The 24,567-nt window shown below is 43.3% G+C and overlaps 1 protein-coding gene across 4 annotated transcripts in view; it reads left to right on the top strand.

Annotated features, from left to right (window-relative positions):
- CASR (calcium sensing receptor) overlaps positions 1 to 24,256 on the top strand; it is an 84,998-nt gene extending 60,742 nt beyond the window's left edge. For 3 of the 4 annotated variants that reach the window (XM_005654038.4, XM_021068447.2, XM_021068446.2), the window contains exons 4-7: positions 2,206 to 3,090; positions 14,249 to 14,479; positions 19,476 to 19,599; positions 21,046 to 24,256. In XM_005654038.4, the coding sequence (XP_005654095.1) occupies positions 2,206 to 3,090; positions 14,249 to 14,479; positions 19,476 to 19,599; positions 21,046 to 22,553 (2,748 nt within the window). In that variant the 3' untranslated portion in view covers positions 22,554 to 24,256. 4 annotated transcript variants of the gene reach the window in all.
- Positions 24,257 to 24,567: the final 311 nt, after the last annotated feature.

Here is a 24,567-nt window from a genome sequence, read left to right as displayed (position 1 = left end):
TCCTGAGCTGATTCCTATGAGAAGCAGAATTGGGAATCGCTCCCCTGCAGGGTGGCAGCAGAGGCCCCAGTTGTATTTCTTGTGCCACTCACGCCACCAAGTGGAGGAACAAGCCAGACCAGCTAGAGCAAGTTGTGGTTACAAGTTTTTAAATCATTCATGAAACTCTCCCCTCTTAAAATAAAAAAGTTTTGTGTTTTTAAGGGGCTTTTTTTTTTTTTAGGGGGGAGAGGTTAATTAAGTGATATTTATTCCTGCTTTTCTAGTTTGGTTTTTAAAAAGTAGACAAATATTATAAATGCATTCTTTAAGAGAAACATATCCATGGGGGATAGATTTATTTGCAAGTTTTATATTTTTAAAACCCTTTTTGGCCCATTTTTCAAAAGAAGATCAAGTAAGCAATAATGAAAGAATTTACCAAAGGCCTGAGGAGATTTTTCGTTTGCAGAAACCCAATTAAGAAGCCTGTTGTCTGGGTCTGCAAATTGAGCTCTCTAAAAACAATAACATCTCAACAATTACTTAACCTAACTACCTGCCTCATGAACTCTCATAGTAGAGCAAGAAGGAGCTTATTTCAATAAAAAGAAAAAAAATCACTTTCATATTATAACCCCCCTAAATCAAAATCTCTTGTCAGAAAAATTATGCCTGCTCTTTGTTTAACAGAGTTGGCCCAGGTCTTTCATATACCAATGCCTTTTATGTTTTTGATGTAGAAAGTATTTATGGATAAGAAGAAATATGTAGAAAAATTCATTTTAAAACACTGAAATCTAATTGTTTCAAGCAATGAAAAATATTAAAGAGGCATTTTCCTAAATTTCAACGTAAGTTTTTTAAATTTTAAATCTCTCTAGAATATTGGAGGACGAGAGGTAGTATACTTTCCTTCATTACCAAGAAGAAATCCCATTCAGTGTAAAAATGCTTTGTCCTTCAGAAGAAATGGTCCAATAACTCTGTACTTCCTAAGTTGTGAGCCAGAACATACAGGAGCGCTGCACATGGGCTAAGATACTGATCCTCTCCCGGTTTGGGGTGTCAGTTGGGGTCTAGAGTGGTCAGAGCACACCCACCAGAGCTGGTCAGCCTCCTCCATTCACTTCATCTTCTATGTTTGCTACAATGTGAAAAGAAATTGGGAAGCTCTGCCCTAACAAATGCTTTCCACGATATTTGGATAGTTCTTCAGGCAAGGATCTTTTACCACCAAAGGTAAGGCTTTCTCCCCTTGGCCCATACTCATGCCCAAATATAGAACTGGCTATGTCCTAGGAAGTGGAAACACACCAAGGCAGCTTCCCCAGGGTTCCTTTTCAGCCCCTCCAGGTTTGAGAGACCCACATCAAAAGCCTGTCAGTCACCACCTGAAGTTGCACAGAGGAAAGGGCTCTCTTAGTGGTGGTCGAAGTCACTGAGAAGCCAGGAGAGGAAAGGATGTTTTTCTGACCATATTTAATGATGTACATCATTGTTATTGTGGTGAAGGGGAATTGAGCCTAATGAACCTAAATGGCTAATTGAGCCTAAATGACAAGCAGTTCTTAGAAATGATTGCAATTGAGGGTACTTTTAACTAACATACTGCGAAGGTGGAGGAGGTGGGGAGACAGGGGAGGGGAGAGAAGGAATAGCTGGAGACTGGTAGGGAGAAACTAGGCAGAATAAGAAAGGGGAACCCCTTGGGGCTCCTCTAAAGATACCTAGGTTCATAACTCAAGGGGAACATGATTCCTTCCAGAAGTGAGTCATGGACAAAGTTCATTATAGAAGAAAAAAGGGGAAGCTAAAATGTTCAGATGAGAAGCTGGACCCCACAGGCAGAAGCTGTGTACATGGATATGTTGTAGTCAATGAAGTAGCACAGAGGAATGTTAGGAGAAACTGGAACAGTGCAGAAAGACTTTCCTCGAAAGGCTAGGGAGATCCTAGTGTTGCTGGGTTGACTTTATGGCCACACCTATTTTTGAAGGTAGCATTGTGAAGAGTTGCCTGCCATAAATTAGAAGGTTCAACAGATGCCTGAGTGCTAACACTGGAAAGGAACAGATTCTGGTGGTCCTCACCCTTTCATCCCATCTGCAGTGACCAGCATGTCTGATATATTAGATCGATGAATGCTCAAAAAAAAACCTCCTCCACACACTCTCAAGACTCACCTGGCACCTCACTCACTCATTCATCCTGTGTTCTTTCCAGGTCAGCTATGCCTCCTCCAGCAGACTCCTCAGCAACAAGAATCAGTTCAAGTCCTTCCTCCGTACCATCCCCAATGATGAGCACCAGGCCACTGCCATGGCTGACATCATTGAGTACTTCCGCTGGAACTGGGTGGGCACCATTGCGGCTGATGATGACTATGGCCGGCCAGGAATCGAGAAGTTCCGAGAGGAAGCTGAGGAGAGGGACATCTGCATCGACTTCAGCGAACTCATCTCCCAGTACTCTGATGAGGAAGAGATCCAGCAGGTGGTGGAGGTGATCCAGAATTCCACAGCCAAAGTCATTGTCGTGTTCTCCAGTGGCCCAGATCTGGAACCCCTCATCAAAGAGATCGTCCGGCGCAATATCACGGGCAAGATCTGGCTGGCCAGCGAGGCCTGGGCCAGCTCTTCCTTGATTGCTATGCCTGAGTACTTCCATGTGGTCGGAGGCACCATTGGATTCGCTTTGAAGGCGGGGCAGATCCCAGGTTTCCGGGAATTCTTGCAGAAAGTCCATCCCAGCAAGTCTGTCCACAATGGTTTTGCCAAGGAGTTTTGGGAAGAAACATTTAACTGCCACCTCCAAGAAGGTGCTAAAGGACCTTTAACCACAGACACCTTCCTGAGAGGTCACGAAGAAGGTGGTGGCAGGATAAGCAATAGCTCCACTGCCTTCCGACCTCTCTGTACAGGGGATGAGAACATCAGCAGTGTCGAGACTCCTTACATGGATTATACACATTTACGGATATCCTACAACGTCTACTTAGCCGTCTACTCCATTGCTCATGCCCTGCAGGATATATACACCTGTATACCTGGGAGAGGGCTCTTCACCAACGGTTCCTGTGCAGATATCAAGAAGGTTGAGGCTTGGCAGGTATATCCTTAGATAGCAGTTCACTTTGTAATAAAGTAGAATTGGGCTGATCCAGGAAAGAGAGAGAAAGTGGTTACCTCAAAAGGGTAATATCTAAATGAGGTCACTAGATACAACTTTGGATCCAAACTGCCTTTTCAAACATCTGAGCAACTGCTGCAAAATTGATAATAATTTAACTTGATTGTCTTTTTAAAGGCTTGAGCTCAATTATTCTTTAGCCCAATAGTTCAAAATACCTAGAGTATGGCCCCTAAATGTTTTTAAATATCCTGGAACAGATTCAGTACTACATGGAGTATTTTTATAGTGCTTAATTTAAAGATACTGTTCCCTCATAGGTAACAAGTATTTGTTAAGTACCTCTTACATTCTGTATGCTAAAGGGCATAAAATTAGTGTTACTATGTTTAACCACCAGTTTTGACATTATATTACTCATGATATAATGTGCTGGATACCCCAACAGGTCAACTAAGCTTAGGACACAAGCAAATCAACTGCACAGAAAACGTCTTAAACGGATAGTGAATATTTCAAAAAGAAGCATTGAAGTAGTTATAAGAATAGTCAAAACTTACGTGGAATCCCTATACTTAGAATTTTAGTCTGGGCTTGTACTTTTTAATTATACACAGGAGAGACATCGTAATCTTTTTTTTTTTATTTCATAGAACTCTGAAGATTAAAGTCTAGCTCAACTTATATCCCATGGAGCCATTCATGTCTTGCTTATATACCTTGTTTTTTTTAAATCAGACCATGTTTTAATGGTCCTTATGTATTTTCCTCAGTCCCAGACTGCCCTATCAGAGAGTGCATGATAGTGGAGGGGGGGTTGTATGGAATACATGAATGTGTGTTCAATGACTCAGCCTCCAGCTTCAGCTTGGCTTCCCCATTTACCGGCTACATCACCCCAGGCAAGCCACTACTCTTCATATAAAGTGGCCCTAATCCTTAGTTTACTTTGCATTCAATTTCCTTTTGAAGAGGAAATGAGATGATATATGTAAAAGCAATGTGTACATTTTCAAACTCTAAACAGGGGGTGATTATTATAAGATTTCAATATGCCTCCAATTAATCAAGCAGGTAAAAAATGATAATGAAAACAGCTTTGTATACGAAATCCAACCTCCACAACTCTTGGGAAAAGATGCCAAGAAACAGAGAAAGTTTATCCTATGTCATTCATTGTAAGATTCTCATGGGATGAGGAGTACCTGTCTAGGCTGGTAGAATGAGCCAGGAGGACCTACAAGTTCTTCTCCCTTCTTATGTGTGGAAAGTCTCACCCAGACATCATTGTTGGCTAAAGTTTCAAATATCTATGAGGGATTCGTTTCCATTGCTACAAGACGGGAACTCCTCACAGGATCTTTTTTTTTTTTTTTTTTTGGACAAAGGGATAGGCACATTTACTTCATATGGGTCATGCTCTGAACCTAAAATGCAAAGCAAAAGATCAGCATGAACTTAATATGTATTTCAAGTCTTTGTAGAAAAGAAAACTCATTACAAAATTTAGGTATGAAACATCACCATCACTAAAGATACAGTTGATTAGACAATGGCCTCCATGTACATCTGACTATTGAGCCTTAAAGAGTAAAAATGAATAGGAGTTCCTGTCGTGGTGCAGCGGTTAATGAATCCGACTAGGAAACATTATCATACCTTGCGGGAAAAAAAAAAAAAAAAAAAAGGAGTAGTTCCTGTCGTGGAGCAGCAGAAACAAATCTGACTAGGAACCTTTACTAGACACTAGAGAGTTAAAGGTACTCTGGAAAGGAAGTGGAGACTGTTGTCTTCAAGGTGCTCATGGTTTAAAAGGAGACAGAGGAGTTCCTGTCATGGCACAGTGGTTAACGAATCCGACTAGGAACCATGAGGTTGCGGGTTCGATCCCTGGCCTTGCTCAGTGGGTTAAGGATCTGGCATTGCCGTGAGCTGTGGTATAGGTTGCAGATGTGGCTTAGATCCTGTGTTGCTGTGGCTCTGGCGTAGGCCGGCGGCTACAGCTCTGATTCGACCCCTAGCCTGGGAACCTCCATATGTCATGGGAGCAACCCAAGAAAAGGCAAAAAGACCAAAAAAAAAAGTAAAAATGAAGAAACTGCAGACATCTCAGGTTCTTATACTAAACTGTTTCAGTAACACGGACTCAAAGAATAGGTATCTTTCCTATCATTGACCACAGTAAAAGCCTACAGAAAAGAAAAGTGTAAAGAAAAAGCCCAGTATGGGATTGAAGGGAAAAGAGGCTTTCCAGTGGGTAGTTTGATAGTTCTGCTCTTCAGTGATGCCTCTCTTGGATAAGGAAGTAAGATCCAGATGAACAAGACCAAAGCTTTAGCATATGAGAAGAAAAAAAGAAAGAAAGAAAGGAAAAAAAAGCCAAGAATTAGGCTATAGTCAAAAGTGGGACTTTCAATTGTGTGCAACAGAAAATTCAAACCAAACTGACTTAAACAAAAGAAATAACATTATTAAAAGTACATAATACTGAAAATCTCAGAAATATCCCAGGCACAACTAGATGCTCTCATCTTCACCTCTTCGTTCCTTATTCCTTGGGGTTAGCACTTTTTAGTCTCTGCGGCAGCTTCAAGCTCATAAAATCCTGACTGCTGGGCTCTCCTTACTTCCCAGGATCTCTTGCAAAAGCTCCAGAAACCACACTGATTGGCCAGCCTAAGACCACATGTCCATCCCTGGAGCTAGGCATGCAGTCCTCCCAAACTACTTAGACTAAGAGGAAGAGGCGGAGTGGATTCCCAAAGGGCAAGCAGAAAGCTATTACCAAAAGGAGGAGGAAAGAGAAGCAAAGTGGCCAAAGTTAAAAGTAGCCATAAGAAATCCCTGGTGATCTAGCGGGTTAAGGATCCAGCTTTGTCATTGCTGTGGCTCAGGTTCAATCCCTAGCCCAGGAACTTCCGCATGCTGTGAGTGTAGGCAAAAAAAATAAATAAAGAAAGAAAGAAAGGTGCCACGACACAGACATCTCAGCTGACTCTAGTACAGGTAAATGTGTGTCCTCCTGACTCACACACAGTCTGGCACAATTCATCAGGAGAGAAGACAGATAGGAAATAGGTTCTGGGAGTTCCCTTTGTGGCTCAGCAGGTTAACGAACCCGACTAGCATCCATGAAGATGCAGGTTTGATCCCTTGACTCACTTGGTGGGTTAAAGATCTGGCATTGCTGTGAGCTGTGGTGTAGGTCGCAGATGCCACTTGGATCCCAAGTGGCTGTGGCGTAGCCTGGCAGCTGTAGCTCCAGTTCAACCCCTAGCCTGGGAACTTCCATATGATGTGGGTGCAGCCCTAAAAAGCAAAAAAAAAAAAAAGGGCGGGGGGGTCAGAGCTCTAGGGATAAGTAACATGTGGGCATTGGCCAGAGTGTCCTTGTACTTGCTGTAAGTCTTTAAGCCTCAGAAACCCAGGCAGTTGGGTGGGCATTCTGGAATCTAAGATCTTGGCCACATCTCTGTCTATCAGGAGATAGACCAGCAATTATTCACTCTCATTATTAAGACCTGCGTGGAGACCTATCATTCGTACAATCTACAGGGTCTAGTCCGAGTATCTCCTCCTGGAATTCCACCCCCACCTTTTCTCAATTCTCTTATAAGCCAGTCTGCTTGGCTCCTTCCCACAAAGCACTTATTAGTTTAAGGCATAGAACTTTGCTTAGATCATATCCCATACCTGAAGAGTTATCAATTTTTGTCTCTATCATTGTTCACTATGAAATTTTAACTTTTTCAAAATTCACTTTCTCCTGGAAGTCTTTTTTTTTTTTTTGGAAGTCTTTTCAAATCGTATTCCCCCACACACACTTTCTAACCATTCTTTCTTCCCCATTTTTGCCATCCATGCATACCCATTTCAAGCTTCCACAACTCTTCAGCTGACCAAAATAGTTTATTAACTAAACTTATGGTTAAATAAGGTCAGTCATAATTTTTTTGTTGTTGATCTTTTCTCCCCCCTAAAATTTGTCAAGTCATTGTGCTTAAAGTAACACTAGCAGGTAACTTAAGAGCACATGACATATTTCCCTCCAGACCGCCACAAAGAGCCCCAAGTCCTCCTCACACTACTCAGCTGTCCATTCACTCTGACTCCTCCACTGTACCCTGAGCTTCATAAGGGCAGCAAGTATGCCTGCATTGTTCAGCAAGGTGTCCAGAATACTTGACACCTGATATGTGTAGAACGAATGAATAACAATCTAGTGGATTTGACCTGACAATATGACCCAGAGTCCTTTGCAAAGAACTGTTCACCCCAACAACCCAGCCCTGAATCAGTCACTCTGCCCAGGATATGAAAAGCCTGAAACATATACTCAACAATCAAATTTGAATAGAACATCATGGAACCACCTGCTTCCTTCTCTCAGGATGATCATGCATAAGGCATGCTTCCTACTTTCCCCCACCTTACACCAACCAGTCACTGGCCAAAAAATAGGCATGCATGATGAAGGAACTATAGTGATAACAAGTCCAGTGGAACTGAGCTTTCCAGAAATTGCTGGTACTGTTGGGGTTTGGGGGAAGGAGATTAATTGAGGTGAGAGCCAGAAAAGATGGAGGGGGGATAAGAAAATCTGGCTGAGGGTAGAGAAAGGAAATGATCCTGGATCTTCCCTACATTCTTAGCACCAGAAGTGGCCAAGAAGCAATAGTCTCTTTATCTGTGTGAACTGTCTCTCATTACCTGTGGGTGTGCTTTGTACATTCCATCCCATTTTCCCGCTGTGCGAAGAATCGAGGCCCTATGTAAGCACTGGAAATTCTGGTTTCTAGTCTTTGGCTTAATTTAATCGACTCTTAGAGTATGTACCAAAAGGTGATTCCCATTTATGCTTGTAATGAGCAATACTTTGATTTTTTTTAATTTTTATTATTTTTTTACTTTCTAGGGCCACACCTATGGCATATGGAGGTTCCCGGGCTAGGGGTCTAATCAGAGCTACAGCTGCTGGCCTACACCACAGCCACAGCATCGCCAGATCTGAGCCTCATTTGTGACTCGATAACACCAGATCCTTAACCCACTGAGTGAGGCCAGGGATCAAACTCACAACCTCATGGTTCCTAGTCAGATTTGTTAACCCCTGAACCACGACGGGAACTCCAGCAATACTTTGATCTTAAAATTCTTTAGTGGACATTTCTCTACCATCCCATTTTTAAAATATGTCCATCTTCTCAATCTGCACTCTATACTAGTCAACCTATTATAACTAGAGATTAACAACCTAATGGATAGGCTGTTTAATCTGAATCCTATACCTGTGTAGGGAGTATATAGTGTAAAGGTTGAGAGTTTGGGCTCTAGAGCCAGACTAACTGGATTTAAATCCCAGTTTCGAGCTAACAGCTTTATGGCCTGGAGTCATCTTGTTATCAAGGTCTCCACCTGCTACTGAATGTCAACTCCACCAATAAAGTCACATTTCTATATTTTAAACCCCTTTTCCATACTTTCCTTTGTGCAACATCTTTATTGAGATACAATTCATATACTATACAGTTCATCTGTTAAACTGTATAGATGTTCCCTGGTGGTCTAGCAGTTAAGGATCTGGTATGGTCACTGCTGTGGCATGGGTTCAATCCTTAGCCCAGGAACTTCCGCATGCCATGGGTGCAGAAAAAAAAAAAAAAAACAACTGTACAATTCAATGGTTTTTAGTACATTCAGAGTTGTGCAGCCATAACCACAATTGATTTTAGAACATTTCATCATATCAAAAAGAAACCTCATACCTTTTAGCTGATCCCTACCTCCTCATCACCCCCCGTTCTTGAATAACCACAAATCTACTTTCTATATCTATATATTTGGATATTTCTGGACATTTTATATAAATGGAATCATAAAATATGTGGTCTTTTGTGACTGGATTCTTTCACTTAGTAAGTTTTCAAGGTTTATCCGTGTTTTGGCGTATCTCAGTACTTCATTTTTATACATGATTGAATGGTATACCATTGTATAACACATTTTATTTATCTATTCATCCAATTCATGGGCATTTAAGTTGTTTCCACCTTTTGGTTATTATGAATGATGCTGCTACATGTACAGTTTTTGTGTGGACTTCCATTTTCATTTTTCTTGGCTATCCACATAAGAATGCAATTGCTGGGTTGAAAGGAAACGGTATGTTTAACTTTTTGAGGAGGTGCCAGACTTTTTTCAAAAGTAGCTGCACCGTTTTACATCCTGACCAGCAGTATATGGATGACTCTGATTTGCTTAGATTTTTTTTTTTTTTTTTTTTTTTTTTTTTGCTTTTTAGGGCCACACCCATGGCATATGGAGGTTCCCCAGCTAGGGGTCAAATTGGAGCTGTAGCCACCTGCCTATGCCACAGCCACGCAGGATCCGAGCTGTGTCTGCAACCTACACCTCAGCTCATGGCAATGCGGGTCCTCAACCCACTGAGCAAGGCCAGGGAGCAAACCTGCCTCCTCATGGATGCTAGTCACATTTGTTAACCCCTGAGCCTTGATGGAAACTCCTGATTTCTTTAGATTCTTATCAACACCTGTTATTACCTGATCCTATCCCTTTTGATATGAAATCTGGCCTCTTTGCCTTAACTCCTCTTTACCTATCAACTTTATTTCCCCTTGTTTCCCAGCACATACACAGATTTTTAAAAGTTAGTCTCTTCACTGCCCCCATAATACCATGGTTATTCTTTGCTTGATATTTTTGCCTATCTTGTACCCACTGTTTCTAACATCTTCCTTCCCTTTGTCCTTCACCACTCCAAATTCCTACCCTGCCTCAAGCCTGCATTGACCATTTCAGCCCTTTTTTTGTTTTGGGTGGGGCTTTTTTTGGCCGTACCCATGGCACGTGTTATTTCCTGGGCCAGCTATCAAACCCATACCACAGCAGCAACACAGACTGCTGCAGTGACAACACTGCATCCTTAACCCACCATGCCACAAGAGAACCCCCATTTCAGCCCTTTTTAATGTCCATTTCTTCTGAGTTTCTGTGTACTTAGAGTCAATACCCTATAAGTTAGGCATTAACTTTACTTTGTCTTGTACTGTTTGCTATTTCATCCAATAGGTCTTACATCTTATCACTCTAATCCATATGTAAACTCCATGAGGACTATATTACTACATCTCGTGCTACAGAGCCCAGTTCAAAACACACAGTGGATATACTATAAATATTAGTTTGTTGATTGATTCTAAGAGTATACAAATATAACCTTGTATTTACAATGGGTTTTTTTTATAGAAACTTTTTAAAAAAATGATTTTGACTAGTTCCCTTTTCTTTCGAGGTAGGATATGGCAGAAATCACTAGCCTGTGCCAACAGCCATGCAGAAGATTATAACCAGTGATGATCTTTGAGTCACTTTTCTATCCAATCTGACCACTGTGGAAGATGGCTGTTTCATTAGGACATGATCTTATTCCAGCTCCCCTTCCTATGCACCCACTGTTGCCTGGAGAGTTTCATTGCAGAGAAGCTGTAGATTGAGAAAAGGAGAGAGCCTATTGCCCAGGGTAACAAAAACCAAGGAATTGATACCTGGATAGGAGGAAGAAAATTTATGCTAATGACTTTGGTTTTACTGCTGTATATGCCTTTGAAAGCAGACTTCAAACAAGAATGATGCTGTTTTAAAATATATTTCATGAACAAATATTACTGACAAATACTTGCCATGGGCATTCTCAACAATGTGTGTTGAAGGCAGGGATGTGTAGCAGAAAAGCACATGTTTAAATCACAGGTGGAGAACTTACTAGCTTACAACTTTGGCAAGTTTCTTGACCTCTCCATGCCCCGGTTTCTTCATCTATAAAAATGAAGATATGAATAGTTCCTATCCATTGATGTGTTATAAGGATTGGATGAGATAGTGTGTGTAAAGCATTAGTACAATACCTGGCACGTAGGCAGTATATATAAGAGGTGGTGCCCTCCCTCTCCACTCTCTTCATCTTTTACATCAGGCCAAAGACAGAGTCAGCATGACACATGGAAAGGATCTGATGAGGATAAAACATTTTCGCTGAAAGTAATGGTAGATAACCTGGGATCAAAGTGTGGAAGGCTTTGGAAGCTACCCAGAGAAGTCGGAAGCCTATTTCATCTGAATCCTAATAGGTCCCCTGTAGGAGGTGGAAGGACATGATGATGGAATGGAGAAGGGTGGATTGGCCACATCAGAACAGTTCCAGAGGAGGTGGGAAGAATGAAGTTCTGGGTGCTACAAGAGGAGTCATTCTTGTAGAACAGAAGGAATAGGTATTCCTCTAAGAGAAGGAGATGTGTTGGGACAGGGATGTGTTAGAAACAAAAGGATGTGCCCTGCTGTACAGGAGCAGATCAGATCATCCCAAGAGCAAGAGGGAAAAGGAAGGAGAGTTGGAGTCTAAGAAAGGAGTGTGTTTAGGTAATACCACCTCTCTGAGGATTGTTTTAAGGGCTCAACAAAAATAAAGGAAAAAAAGTAAGATTGATGATCACTGAGGAAAGGTTAGGAGTCACAGGTGGCATGAATCCTTAGTAGAATTCATTCTCCACCTTTTTTGAGGCCGGCTCAGCAGCTCTGGTTGCAGAACAGAAGAAGCAGGTAGCAAGAAGTGAAGGGTGTCCCTACCCCATAGGCCTGGGACAAAAGTCAGGGCAACCAGGGGCTGTCAGGGCACGATGAGGGCCCTAAAGGAGTAACCCAACTACGCAGCAGATTACCATCCTGTGCCTGTGCACACATGTGGCTGCCACAGACTCTGTCCCCAAACTCAGGACTGTTTATGAGCAAATTCAGGGGACGACTTTTCTTTATTTAATTTCTGTTATAATAAACATCTATTTTAAAGTCAAGGGAGTTTCCATTGTGGCTCAGTGGGTTAAGAACCCGACTAGTATCCATGAGGATGAGGGTTCAATCCCTGGCCCTGTTCAGTGGGTTACGGATCCAGTGTTTTTGTGAGCTGCAGTATAGGTTGCAGATGTGGCTTGGATCTGGCATTGCTGTGGCTGTGCTGTGGGTCACAGACGTGGCTCGGATCCCACATTACGATGTGACCTAGACCAGCAGCTGCAGTTCTGATTCAGCCCCTAGGCTGGGAATGTCCATACGCTACAGGTGCAGCCCTAAAAAGAAAATAAAGTCAATATGGTATAAACTGTTAAAAAGCAGTGTCATCTCTGGAATGAGGTGGAACATAAAAGGTGTCTTCCCTTCATCATACATGTAGATAGTAGATGCTAGGCTCAAACTTTTCCCCAGTGTCAGCTTAGATGTTGTGGTTTATTTATTTATTTATTTATTTTTTGGTCATCGTTTTGTATTTTCTAGCGCCGCACCTGCAGCATATGGAGGTTCCTAGGCTAGGGGTCTAATCAGAGCTGTAGCTGCCAGCCTACACCACAGCCACAGCAATGTGAGAGTCGAGCCACGTCTGCGACCTACACCACAGCTCACTGCAACGCTGGATCCTTAACCCTCTGAGCAAGGCCAGGGATTGAACCCGCAACCTCATGGTTCCTAGTCAGATTCGTTAACCACTGAGCCACGATGGGAGCTCCTGATGCTATTTTTTTAGGTACCTTAAAAAAAATGCTAGGAGTTCCCTAGTGGCTTAGTGGGTTAAGGATCTGGCATTGTCACTTGCCAGACAATGGCAGGGATTCAGTCCCTGGCCCAGGAAGTTCTGTACGCCCCTGGCACAGCCAATAATAATAATAATGCTCAAAGGAAGAGAGAGCTCTAAATGTATTCCTGAGGACGCCAAACCACAGAACAGAGAGAAGTTTGTATTAGAACTTGGAGATACCCTGCAACCTCTCCGGCCTAGCTTCTCATTCCACAGGTGAAGAAACACTCAGAGCCAGAGAGTAAGAAGGACTCATGAGTCGTGGGTACAGTGAAAGTGAGCACCCTACTCTCACAGTCTGAACTGTGTGTTTCACCTTCTCATGGTGCCTTTCCCACATGAAAGATAAGCTGCTGAGTGTCCACTGCCTCCCCACTCCTTTTTTTTTTTTTTTTTTGGTCTTTTTAGGGCTACCTGAGGCATATGAGGATTTCCAGTCCAGCCTACACCACAGCCACACCACCGCTGGATCTGAGCTGTGTCTGCAACCTACACCACACCTCATGGCAACCCTGGATCCTTAACCCACTGAGTGGGGCCAGGGATCAAATCTGCATTATCATGGATACTAGTCGGGTTCATTAACCACTGAGCCACAACGGGAACTCCCACTACCTCCTTTTGACTCAAACCAGGGGCACACAGAGACAGAGGCAGGAGCCTAAGGACACTGCAGTGGAGCAGAGCTGTATGAGCACAGGCTTGGCAACGCTTGCTGTGCAACCCTGGACTAGATACCTCTGTCTTCTATGTCTCAGGTTACTCTCCATCAATAAAATGGGGGTAATAAGATTAGATAACAAATATATAATGTATTTAGCATTGTGCCTCAAAGGTAGTAAAATGACTAGTAAAGTTTAATAATTATTATTGTTACTTTTTTTGAACAAGGGCTTTGTGACCCATAAAGCCCTGTAAAAAAAAAATAAGGGATTGGCCCTGATTATTACAGGGATGGCCAAGTCTCATCTCACAGCCCTGTTTCTTTCTTCCTTCTACCCCTTTCTCTGTGATTTTTGGCAACAAGACACTTCTACAGAAGCAGTAGCATAAGGAAAGATGGTACAGAGCGTAAAAGTACTTAGGGCCTCCACTCTTTCCAAAACCCATCTCAGAAGACACCAGGGGTGGCTCTGGCTTACAAAGCCTCCCCCTTCTGGGCACTACCAGGTGATGGTACACTTGCAAACACCTTGCCTTGGCCAATGGCCTTGGTGAGGTGTATTCCTTTTCCTTTCCTGACTTCCAGAAAGTGTTTTCTACCCCAGTTACAATTCAAGTACCAAATAAAGTCCATGGTTTACCAGGGCTGCCCCTAATACATGCGAGTACCTTGGTGTGACTTAGAAAAAGGCTCATCTTCCTCAAGTCGTGTTTCTTTCACTTTGTTTGAACAAGATAGTTCACTGTCCTTATGCAGTGCACAACCTACAAAACCATCCATGGTTAGCCCTGTGGCTTGTGTTCAGAATATTCATCTCTGTTCTCCTTTAGGTCCTGAAGCACCTACGGCACTTAAACTTTACCAGCAATATGGGGGAGCAGGTCACTTTCGATGAATATGGTGACCTGGCAGGGAACTATTCCATCATCAATTGGCACCTCTCCCCGGAGGATGGCTCCATAGTATTTAAGGAAGTTGGATATTACAATGTCTACGCCAAGAAAGGAGAAAGGCTCTTCATCAATGAGGAGAAAATCCTGTGGAGTGGATTCTCCAGGGAGGTACGTGCTGTCCATCAGGACACCAGATGCCTCCACCAAGAACCAAAACCGTGTTGGGCTTTGGGAGGGCCTTGAGCTTCACCACTGGACATCCAGAGTCATGAATCCACTTCCCTCAACTCACTAACTCTGCATTGCCAAGGCTCCCTGTGAAATCCATGGGTATTGAGTGTACAGAGGAGAATGCTCAGAACCTGAACCCCATGCTTATTATATTAAAACAATTTTATTCTTTACAAATCTGATTCCTTGACTAATAATAGTTTCCTTGGCTGAAGCTCTCCCCAGCCAAAGCAACATATTTAAGCAACATAAACATCACTCAAGGCAGGGAATGGACAATTCACAGAGGTAGTTCCCTGTCATTCACGTAGCTCGGGACTGACCTATAAATCAAAAGGACAATTTATTCTCCTACCATGGGAGATATATAATAAATAGGATGTTTGTGACCATGGATCAGGACCCCCTTCTATAAGTATCACTGAATCTAGGGGCCTGATTAATAACCAGAAGCACATTACCCAATGAATATGCACTTAAGAAAAAAGATACATGATATGCTGAAATAATAAACATTCGATGACAGTTGTGTCCTAGAATATAGTATCTTCTGAGGACCTAGATCCTCTGTAGGAACAGACCCTGGACCAGGCATCCTCTTTAACTTTCCCAAGAAGCCTGGATGAGACCCACTACATTTCTCCTTGCATTTGCCTTTCTATAATCAGCTTTGAGCTACTTGGACCACTTTTTATAACATGACCAAAAATTCAACTTCATCTTTTTACCAAATGCTTCCTAGGCTGATGGGTTTCTGATGCTACCATTTCACTGTTTCCCAGTATATAGCATAAGGTGGCCATGAGAAGGGCCCCTATAGACAGTGAATCTCATCCACAGAATGTAAGTCCTTTTTAGCTTAAGAGTAAACATGTTATGACCTTTTCCAGACAGATATTTTGAGGTTCCAGAAGTTATACCCTCTGTGCACTAATTATACCCTTGTCTAATTTTTTTTTCTTGACTGGTGTGTGCAGCAGCTTGATATGGGATCTCAGTTACCAGACCAGGGATTGAACCCGGGCTGCAATGGTCAAAGCGTGCTGAATCCTAACCACTAGACAACCAGGGAACTCCCTACCTTTGTCTAAATTATCACAAATTTCAACTGATTGGAATCTAAATTGATTGGCTATGCTATCACCTGTTCCCTGCTGTTGACTCATCCAGGTTATATTTTACCTCCCTCGATGTACGTAATTGATTGTCTCTGACTGGTGTAGCTTGATCTATTGTTATTTTGTTACTTTGAGGTTTTTGCCAATCACAGCTTGACAGAAGCCAAGAGGGAAAGCTACTAAGTTCATTTTATGAGGCTGACATAATCTTAACACCAAAACCGGACAACAGCAGTACAAAGATGATTATAGGCTAATCTAACTTAAACACATAGATGCACTCACATCCTAAACAAAATATCAGCAAATCTGGACCAGCAATACTTAAATATATAATCTATTATGATCCAGTAGAGTTGATGGTGAATTTGCAGGAATATAAAAAATATAGCCAAACATTACAACATTCATAGATTCAATTTATCACATTAACAGAATAAAAGAAAATTCTACTACAATATCAACAGATGCAAATTAAGCACTTGGTAATATCCAGCACCTTTTTAGACTAAAACAAAAACTTTATAAATCTAAGGAAAGAAGGGAAACATTCCTTACCTTGCTGAGATAAAGGATACAGTAACCATCATTTTTCAATAGGAGAAATCTAGAAGCATTCTTATGTGTGTTTGGGAAACAGGGTTCATCACTTTCATTAGATGATCAAATGGGTTGGCAAGTCAGGAAAAATTAAATCTCTGATCTTGTTACTGTAGTTGAACATTATGAATATTTTCTATACCTCGCTACTTCCTTTCCTTTTCTTTCCTTTCATCCAGGATTCTGAGAGTCTGATATTGCCATTTCTATTCCTCTTTCATTGGAATATAATGCGAATAATCTTCTGTTCAAGTGCTTTAAAACTCCTTGTCAAGCCAGTTATTTCCTTCTTTCCTGAAGCACTAATAATTATTTTATTGCTTTCCATGTTTCTAACTTTGCAAGATGTCTCCAATTCAAGCAAGTAGAGGGAAGGGGGTTAGTTTGATTAAAGAGATATTTTGGAAATAGTATGAGCCCCACCATGTATCAAGCATTATTCAAAGCTTTGTAACTGGGGTTACAAAAGTAAGACTTGCTCCCAACCTTCAAGAAATATATGCTTTTGCAAAATAGACATCATTCTTATGATATATTTATTATCTCTGATACACATAGACTCTTGGGTAGTAAATACCTGATACTCAGTTACATAGCATGGTCAGAAAATGAGATAGACACAGAACTTCTGAAACAGTGAAGCAATGGTAAATTGGGCAAAACTATCAAAACAACCATTTAAGGACCTGGAAATCAACCAGTATCATACAACAAAAGACAAAGGTTTTTTTTTTTTTTTTAAAGAAAAACTAATTAAACAGTTAAGAACAGTGGTAGTCTGTGACATTTTAGCCTGGGGCTGCTCTCCAGTTATTTCTAACGTGGACAATCATATCCTCTGCAATTTTACTCAAAATAACAGTTTTGTTTAGCCTTTTTCAATAAGTTTGCCCTGTTTTTCTTACCTTATTCCACTAGCTAGGAACTCCAAAGCAACGTATAAGAATAGTGGTGATACTGGGCACCCTAGTTTTAAAGGAAATGCTTTTACTATTGTGTCATATAGAATGATGTTTAAGGATTTTTATAGGCTTTTTTCCAAGTTAAAGGTATTTCTTCCTACTCTTTAAGTTTTTAATCCCTAGTTTGTGTTGAATTTCATCAAATACTTTTTTTCCGCTTGTTGATGATCATATTTTTTGTGTTAATTTAGTACTGCAGTGAATGACACAGATTTTATAATATTAAGCTTGTTTTCATTCCTGGCATAAACTCAGCATGATCAGGGTGTATTTTCTTTTTCATGTCCTTTGAGTTTGTTAATTGTTTTAGTATTTTTCATCTATTTTCAGGTAGATGAAAGCAGTTGAACTCTTTACAGATCCTTTCAGATTCCCTGCCCTTAGCATGTACCTCCAGGACTTCTGTACATTTTTACTTCCGATAACCAGAATGTACTTTTCTTTTTAGAAGACTGCCTGTAGGCTAATGGAATGCACTTTTCCCATAGGCTCAGAGAGGCAAAGAAGAGCCTAGGAGATTACTTTTCCCTTAACCTATGAGGGGAATGGAAGTATGAAAACCCTAGCCTTTTTCCTCAGGTTGGAACAGCTCCAGGCATAACCTACAGTCCAGAGCTCACCTGGGGGATCAGGCAGAAGCTATTGTCTCTCTCAGGGACTTTGCTGGAGTCACACCTTTGCTTGTCCTCCTGCCTTCTATATCCTACTTCCTCCCATGTCCCACTTCCTCCCTTCTCTTCCTGGTTTCCTTGGGAAAACTTTATAAATCACTCAGACACAAATCCTCCACTCAGCTCTGCTTCTGAAGACAACATAAGTGAGATGGGCTTGTAATTGTTTTTCTTTTTCATACTGTCCTTGTCTCATTTTGGAATCAGGATTATATTAGCCTTACAAGAATGAGTTGGAAGTGCTCCTTTTTCCCCCTAACCTCTGGTAGAGTTTGTATAGATTGATCTGTCCCTTGAGAGTTGGGCATTACTTGCCAGTGGTGAACCCAGGATGATGGTCGTCTCAGCTGACTATGTAGTGGGGAAGAAGTAAGTGGAGAGGGGAGTGTATAGTTAGATGTAGGCTATTGTCCTTGTCTTGTTTTTGTTTTGGCTGGTAGTCATTAAAAATGACTCACCAAAAGTGGTTCAAACATGAACAAGTAATGATGGAAAGAAGCAAGAATTGTGACTAATCCAATTCTGTGCACCTGAAGTCCACTAAAGAAATAAATTAAATAAAGTCTATGTTATCTGAAATTAATGTAGCTATTGAAACTTTCTTTTGGTTAGCAATGACCCCCATGTATTTTTCTGATCCATTTACTTTCTTTTTTTGTTTGTTTGTTTTTTTTTTTAGGGCTGCACCCATGGCATATGGAAGTTCCCAGGATAGGCATCAAATCGGAGCTTCCACGGCCACAGCAAAGCAGGAGCCGAGCCACATCTGCAATCTACACCACAGCTCATGGCCACACCGGATCCTCAACCTACTGAGTGAGGCCAGGGATAGAACCCACATCTTCATGGATACTAGTCAGGTTCAGTACCAGTGAGCCACGACAGGAACTCCTCTGATCCATTTGCTTTCCACTCCTCCATCCCTGTCCTGCCTGCCTCACTGAGCTGTTGCAAAGATCTAGGACATCACCCTGTAAAGCCTAAAATAGAATTGCAGGAGTTGCAATTCACTGCAAAGTTCTAAGTCTCATTTTCAAACAAATCACCCCTTATCTCAGCATCTCCCTTTGTGACTGTCCCTCTGTGTGTAGGTCCATGTCCCTGTATCTTTTAACTTATCTCAAATGTTCACCTCCATAGAAAGTAAACACAGTCTCATTCTGGGACTTGGAGAGGATGGAAGGGGAGACTGTTTAAGAAAAATTTAGGAGTTCCCTAGTGGCTTAGTGGGTTAAGAATCTGGCATTGTCACTACGGTACAGGTTTAAACCCTGGCCCAGGAATCTTTGCATGCCACCAATACAGCCAAAAAAAAAAAAAAAAAAAGATTTTCTTACCGTTTAAACTCCCAACAATTAATCTTCTAGAATCTCACTGAGGGTGTGGGTGTGTGTGTCCCTGCCCTTGCCTGTAGGTATCCCTCCCTTTCATAGACAACAAGAACTAGGACGTCTGGACCTTTCTATGACTAGAATGGGCTTGGAGCCTGCTGCTCTGGTCCCGGTGCCCAGCTCCTCCCTCTTATACGTGTTGACAGATCCCACAGCTGGAGCCCCTCACTGTTGTGCTCCCCATCCTGCAGGTACCCTTCTCCAACTGCAGCCGAGACTGCCTGGCAGGGACCAGGAAAGGAATCATTGAGGGGGAGCCCACCTGCTGCTTTGAGTGTGTGGAGTGTCCAGATGGGGAGTACAGCGATGAGACAGGTAAAGGGAGCAGCCCCCCATGGACACCATGCAGAGCTCAGTTCACTTTGGGACCCTGGGATCAGTGAAGTCCCTGGAAGGGCTGAGCTGAGATGGTGCTTGGCACAGTTTCTTATTTAGCAAGGTATATCTGAGCATCACACTGGGCAGAGGACTGGGGGAGGTGGGTAGAAGAGGAATGTTAGATATCTCTGTAAAGCCACAAAAGCTTATAAACGTATCTGTTGCACATTTCCCCTTACTTTGATATTGGTCTCCAGTATTGCTTTCCTCTCCCCCCTTCCTTTTCAGCTGCACCCTCAGAATATGGAAGCTCCCAGGCCAGGGAGCAAATCCAAGCCACATCTGCAGCCTCTGCCACAGCTGCGGCAACACCAGGTCCTTAACCCACTGCACCACAGTGGGAACTCCTTGCTTTCTCTTATAGCTCAGTGGCCCTGACTAGACAAGGTTCTATCTGTTCCAGGGTCCAGAGTTAATAGGTCATGATAAATTGCCTGCTGAGTGCCTGGCACCATACTTATTATCTTATGTTTTTCCTGTGCCTCAGTTTCTTCATCTATAAAGTGAGAATAAGAATAAACCTGTCTTACAGAGATTGGGGGATTAAATGAGTTAACACTGGTAAAGAACATGGTAAACTCTAGATAAATATTTGTTAAATAAAAACCTTGATTGGCATATTGAAAGCACTCTATAAATTAACTATAATTGTTTTATCATTGTTATTAACACATTTCATCCTCACCACAATTACTGCCTCCATTTCACAGATGAGGAGACTGAGGCTCAGATTTGTTAAGGAGACTGAACGAAGTCACTCACTAATAAATGGCAGGGCCAGGATTCCCGTCCAGATCTCTGACTGCAAAGCCCTTTCTCCTTTCACTCTCCAAAACTGCACACTGCCTGGTGCTTAATAAATTGCTCTGCTTAATAAGTTGCTCATCCATTGAGCAAAGGAGAACCTCACTAGAAAGCCATGGATGGAGAGTGAGGAATGCACAGGCCATATGTGTGGAATACTTTGCCTTGATCTAAGAGGAAGTCTGCTCTGGCATGTCCAAAAAGCCCATCCTGTTTCCAGAAGGAGTCAGGCTGAGTGTGAATCACTGTGAAAAGTTGATGCACAGTGCCAGACCCCTAATGTTCAGGGTAGCCACCTGTCCAGAAAAACTGGTCATTCTCTGCTACAAGCCATCAATAGGTAGTATTAAAGGAAACAAGTAGCCCCCACTATGTACAAGGAGGAAAAATAACAGAACTGTCAAAGATCAATGAAATTAAGTATAAGCATGAATCAGGGTTCAATATCTTATTTGGTAATGTAAAAATCACAATTATTTCATATATAAAGAAAATATAAAGTGACCTCACCACCCCATTCATGCTCACAAATTTCAGTCTATGCCACACAGTCTAACCCTTCACTGGGACTTTTTACAGACGCAAGTGCCTGTGATAAATGCCCTGACGACTTCTGGTCCAATGAGAACCACACTTCCTGTATTGCCAAGGAGATTGAGTTTCTGTCCTGGACTGAGCCCTTTGGGATTGCACTCACCCTCTTTGCCGTGCTGGGCATTTTCCTCACCGCCTTTGTGCTGGGCGTCTTCATCAAGTTCCGAAACACGCCCATCGTCAAGGCCACCAATCGGGAGCTCTCCTACCTTCTCCTCTTCTCCCTGCTCTGCTGCTTCTCCAGCTCCCTGTTCTTCATCGGGGAGCCCCAGGACTGGACCTGCCGCCTGCGCCAGCCGGCCTTTGGCATTAGCTTCGTGCTCTGCATCTCGTGCATCCTGGTGAAAACCAACCGTGTCCTCTTGGTGTTCGAAGCCAAGATCCCCACCAGCTTCCACCGGAAGTGGTGGGGGCTCAACCTGCAGTTCCTGCTGGTCTTCCTCTGCACCTTCATGCAGATTGTCATCTGTGCCATCTGGCTCTATACCGCGCCCCCTTCAAGTTACCGCAACCATGAGCTGGAGGATGAGATCATTTTCATCACCTGCCACGAGGGTTCGCTCATGGCCCTGGGCTTCCTGATCGGCTATACCTGCCTGCTGGCTGCCATTTGCTTCTTCTTCGCCTTCAAGTCCCGGAAGCTGCCGGAGAACTTCAACGAAGCCAAGTTCATCACCTTCAGCATGCTCATCTTCTTTATCGTCTGGATCTCTTTCATTCCAGCCTACGCCAGCACTTACGGCAAGTTTGTCTCTGCCGTGGAGGTGATCGCCATCCTGGCGGCCAGCTTCGGCTTGCTGGCCTGCATCTTCTTCAACAAGGTCTACATCATCCTCTTCAAGCCATCCCGCAACACCATCGAGGAGGTGCGCTGCAGCACCGCAGCCCACGCGTTCAAGGTGGCGGCCCGTGCCACGTTGCGCCGCAGTAACGTCTCCCGCCAGCGCTCCAGCAGCCTGGGGGGCTCCACCGGATCCACCCCCTCCTCCTCCATCAGCAGCAAGAGCAACAGCGAGGACCCCTTCCCGCAGCCAGAGAGGCAGAAGAAGCAGCAGCCTCTGGCCCTGACACAACACGTGCCACAGCCACAGGCACCCTCCACCCCGCAGCCGCAGCCACAATTGCAGCAGCAACCCAGGTGTAAGCAGAAGGTCATCTTTGGCAGTGGCACAGTCACCTTTTCGCTGAGCTTTGACGAGCCTCAGAAGAGTGCCACGGCTCACAGGAATTCCACGCACCAGAACTCCCTGGAGGCCCAGAAAAACAACGATGCCCTGACCAGACACCAGGCGTTACTGCCACTGCAGTGCGGGGAGGCAGACGCAGAACTGACAGCCCAGGAGACAGGCCTGCAGGGGTCTGTGGGTGGGGACCACCATCCAGAGATGGAGGACCCTGAGGAGATGTCCCCAGCACTTGTAATGTCCAATTCACGGAGCTTTGTCATCAGCGGTGGAGGAAGCACTGTTACAGAGAACATGCTGCATTCCTAAAAGGAAAGGCCAGTCCAGATAGAATCCAGAAAGCTGTCCTGGAATCACGTTCCTAGACAAGGATAGGAATTGCCCCAGACGCCTTCCCTCCAAGAAGGAGGAAATAGACACCAAACAACTGGAACTCAGCTCCTGCGAACTGACAGTGAACTTAATATTCCCTTTAAAATTAAAGAGAAGAAGAGCCGTGTGCTTCTGTGCGGGTTTGTCAGATCGCTGCAATCTCCGTAGTCAGGTTTGCTGTTCATCTCCCTCCCTCTGTGCTCCTGCTCTGTTCTGTCCCACTCAACGGCCCAGAGATGAAACCGAGGCTTTAAGCTACCTACCTATTCCCTCCATTTTTCTTTTCTTTCTTTCTTCTTTTTTTTTTTTTTGGCTTTGGTTTTTGGTTTTAATATTGAAATGTCTGCCCTGAACTTTGCAGACTCTGCAGACAGCCTGGTACACAGTGACAGGACATCAGATTGGCCACCACTAGAGTTCAGAGTCCAAAAGACAGAATGTGGCTGTTCCCGTCCTGGCTCGGCAGTTGACAAACCCAACTAGTATCCATGGGGACTCAGGTTCAATCTCTAGCCTTGCTCAGTGGGTTGGGGATCTGGCATTGCCATGAGCTGTGGTGCAGGTCCCAGACATGGCTCAGATCCCACGTTGCTGTGGCTGTGGTATAGGCTGGCAGCTTCTGCTCCCATTGGGACAGTTCCCCTGTCCTGGGAACCTCCATATGCTGTGCGGGTTCGGCCCTAAAAAGACAAAAAAAAAAAGAATGTCACCAGTACTGCCCCACACCTTGACAATGGGAGAAGATTGAAATGCTCAAAACTGTTAAGGTGACTGTGTCCTCTCCTATTTATGAAAACCATAAAGTACTTGTTTTCCTACTCGCTGCTGCTATCGTGTGACACCTAGAAGATTAGCATTTCTCCTGTACCAATATATCCAGTTTTGTCCAGAATGTGACAGTGATGCTCTGTTTAGATTCCAGGATCACAAGAATCACCTCAGATTGTTGGGAAGAGACTGCATAACTCCAATGAGCTGTATCTGTAATTAATATTGTGATATATAGCTTTATCCTTAAGAAGATGCTTCTGTTGGCATAGTCGGTGGACAATATAAACTGGAAAAAAAAAAAGTGTCACGGTCTGGTTTGATATAAGGCAGTATTTTTGAGCTCCGTTTTCTTTGTCCACTGCTTTACTCACACCCGATGAGCTAAGACCTATATGAGCCTTTTCAGGGCACCAGGGGCCCAGAAGCTTCCCCTTCCCTGCCCCAAATGCTCCCTGAAGCTAGATTCATGCCTGCCCTTGTGGAGAATAAGCTCCCAGTCTCTGACCTCCTATCAGTTGATGGAGTAAGAAATATGACTCCGAGAAAGCTGTCACAGGGTACCACCCTGGCCCTCCACCCCAAAAGTGCCGTACCTACCTTCCCTCCAGCAGTGAGAGTCGGCCTGTGGGTGGTTACGGGCTCCAGAGCAGAGCTGGTTTCAAGCGCTGGGCTCAAGCACTGGGCTGGTCACTAACAAGCTGGGTTAACAAGCTGACGTCACTCAGCTGCAGCTTTTTTGTGTCTAAAATGGGAGTAATAATCATTCTTTTCCCTCAGAGCTCTTATGTGGATTAAACGACATCAATGTATAGTACTTTAGCATAGTACCTAGCACATAGTAAGCACTCAATAAATATTAGTTAATATTATTACTGATATTGTAATTTTTTTCACTTGTTTAAAATATGAAACAGTTATTTATTTACCATTGAGATTCTGATAAGCCCCCTAATCACAATAACTTTCTCCATAATAACCCCGGGAACTCTGGGGCCCAGTTCAAGGGGTCCTGAGCAACACAGCTCATGGAGAAGAAGACAGAAGATCAGTCCCCTAAGGACCCCCACACTCTGCCTCTGTGGTGCCAGCACCCAGATCTCCAGCACCCAGGGAAGACCAGCCCAGTCTGGCAGTGGTTTCTCAGATTGCTCTAAATGCTGCTCTTCATCCAAGACCAAAT

This window comes from Sus scrofa, chromosome 13, assembly GCF_054392235.1.
Source record: "Sus scrofa isolate SSC_HxYL_T2T_F1_AM1 chromosome 13, Sscrofa_HxYL_maternal_Yorkshire_Landrace_v2.0, whole genome shotgun sequence".
Classification (NCBI taxonomy): Eukaryota; Metazoa; Chordata; class Mammalia; order Artiodactyla; family Suidae; genus Sus; species Sus scrofa.
Note: the sequence above shows the minus strand (reverse complement) of the source record. Positions and strands in the feature narration are given on the sequence as shown.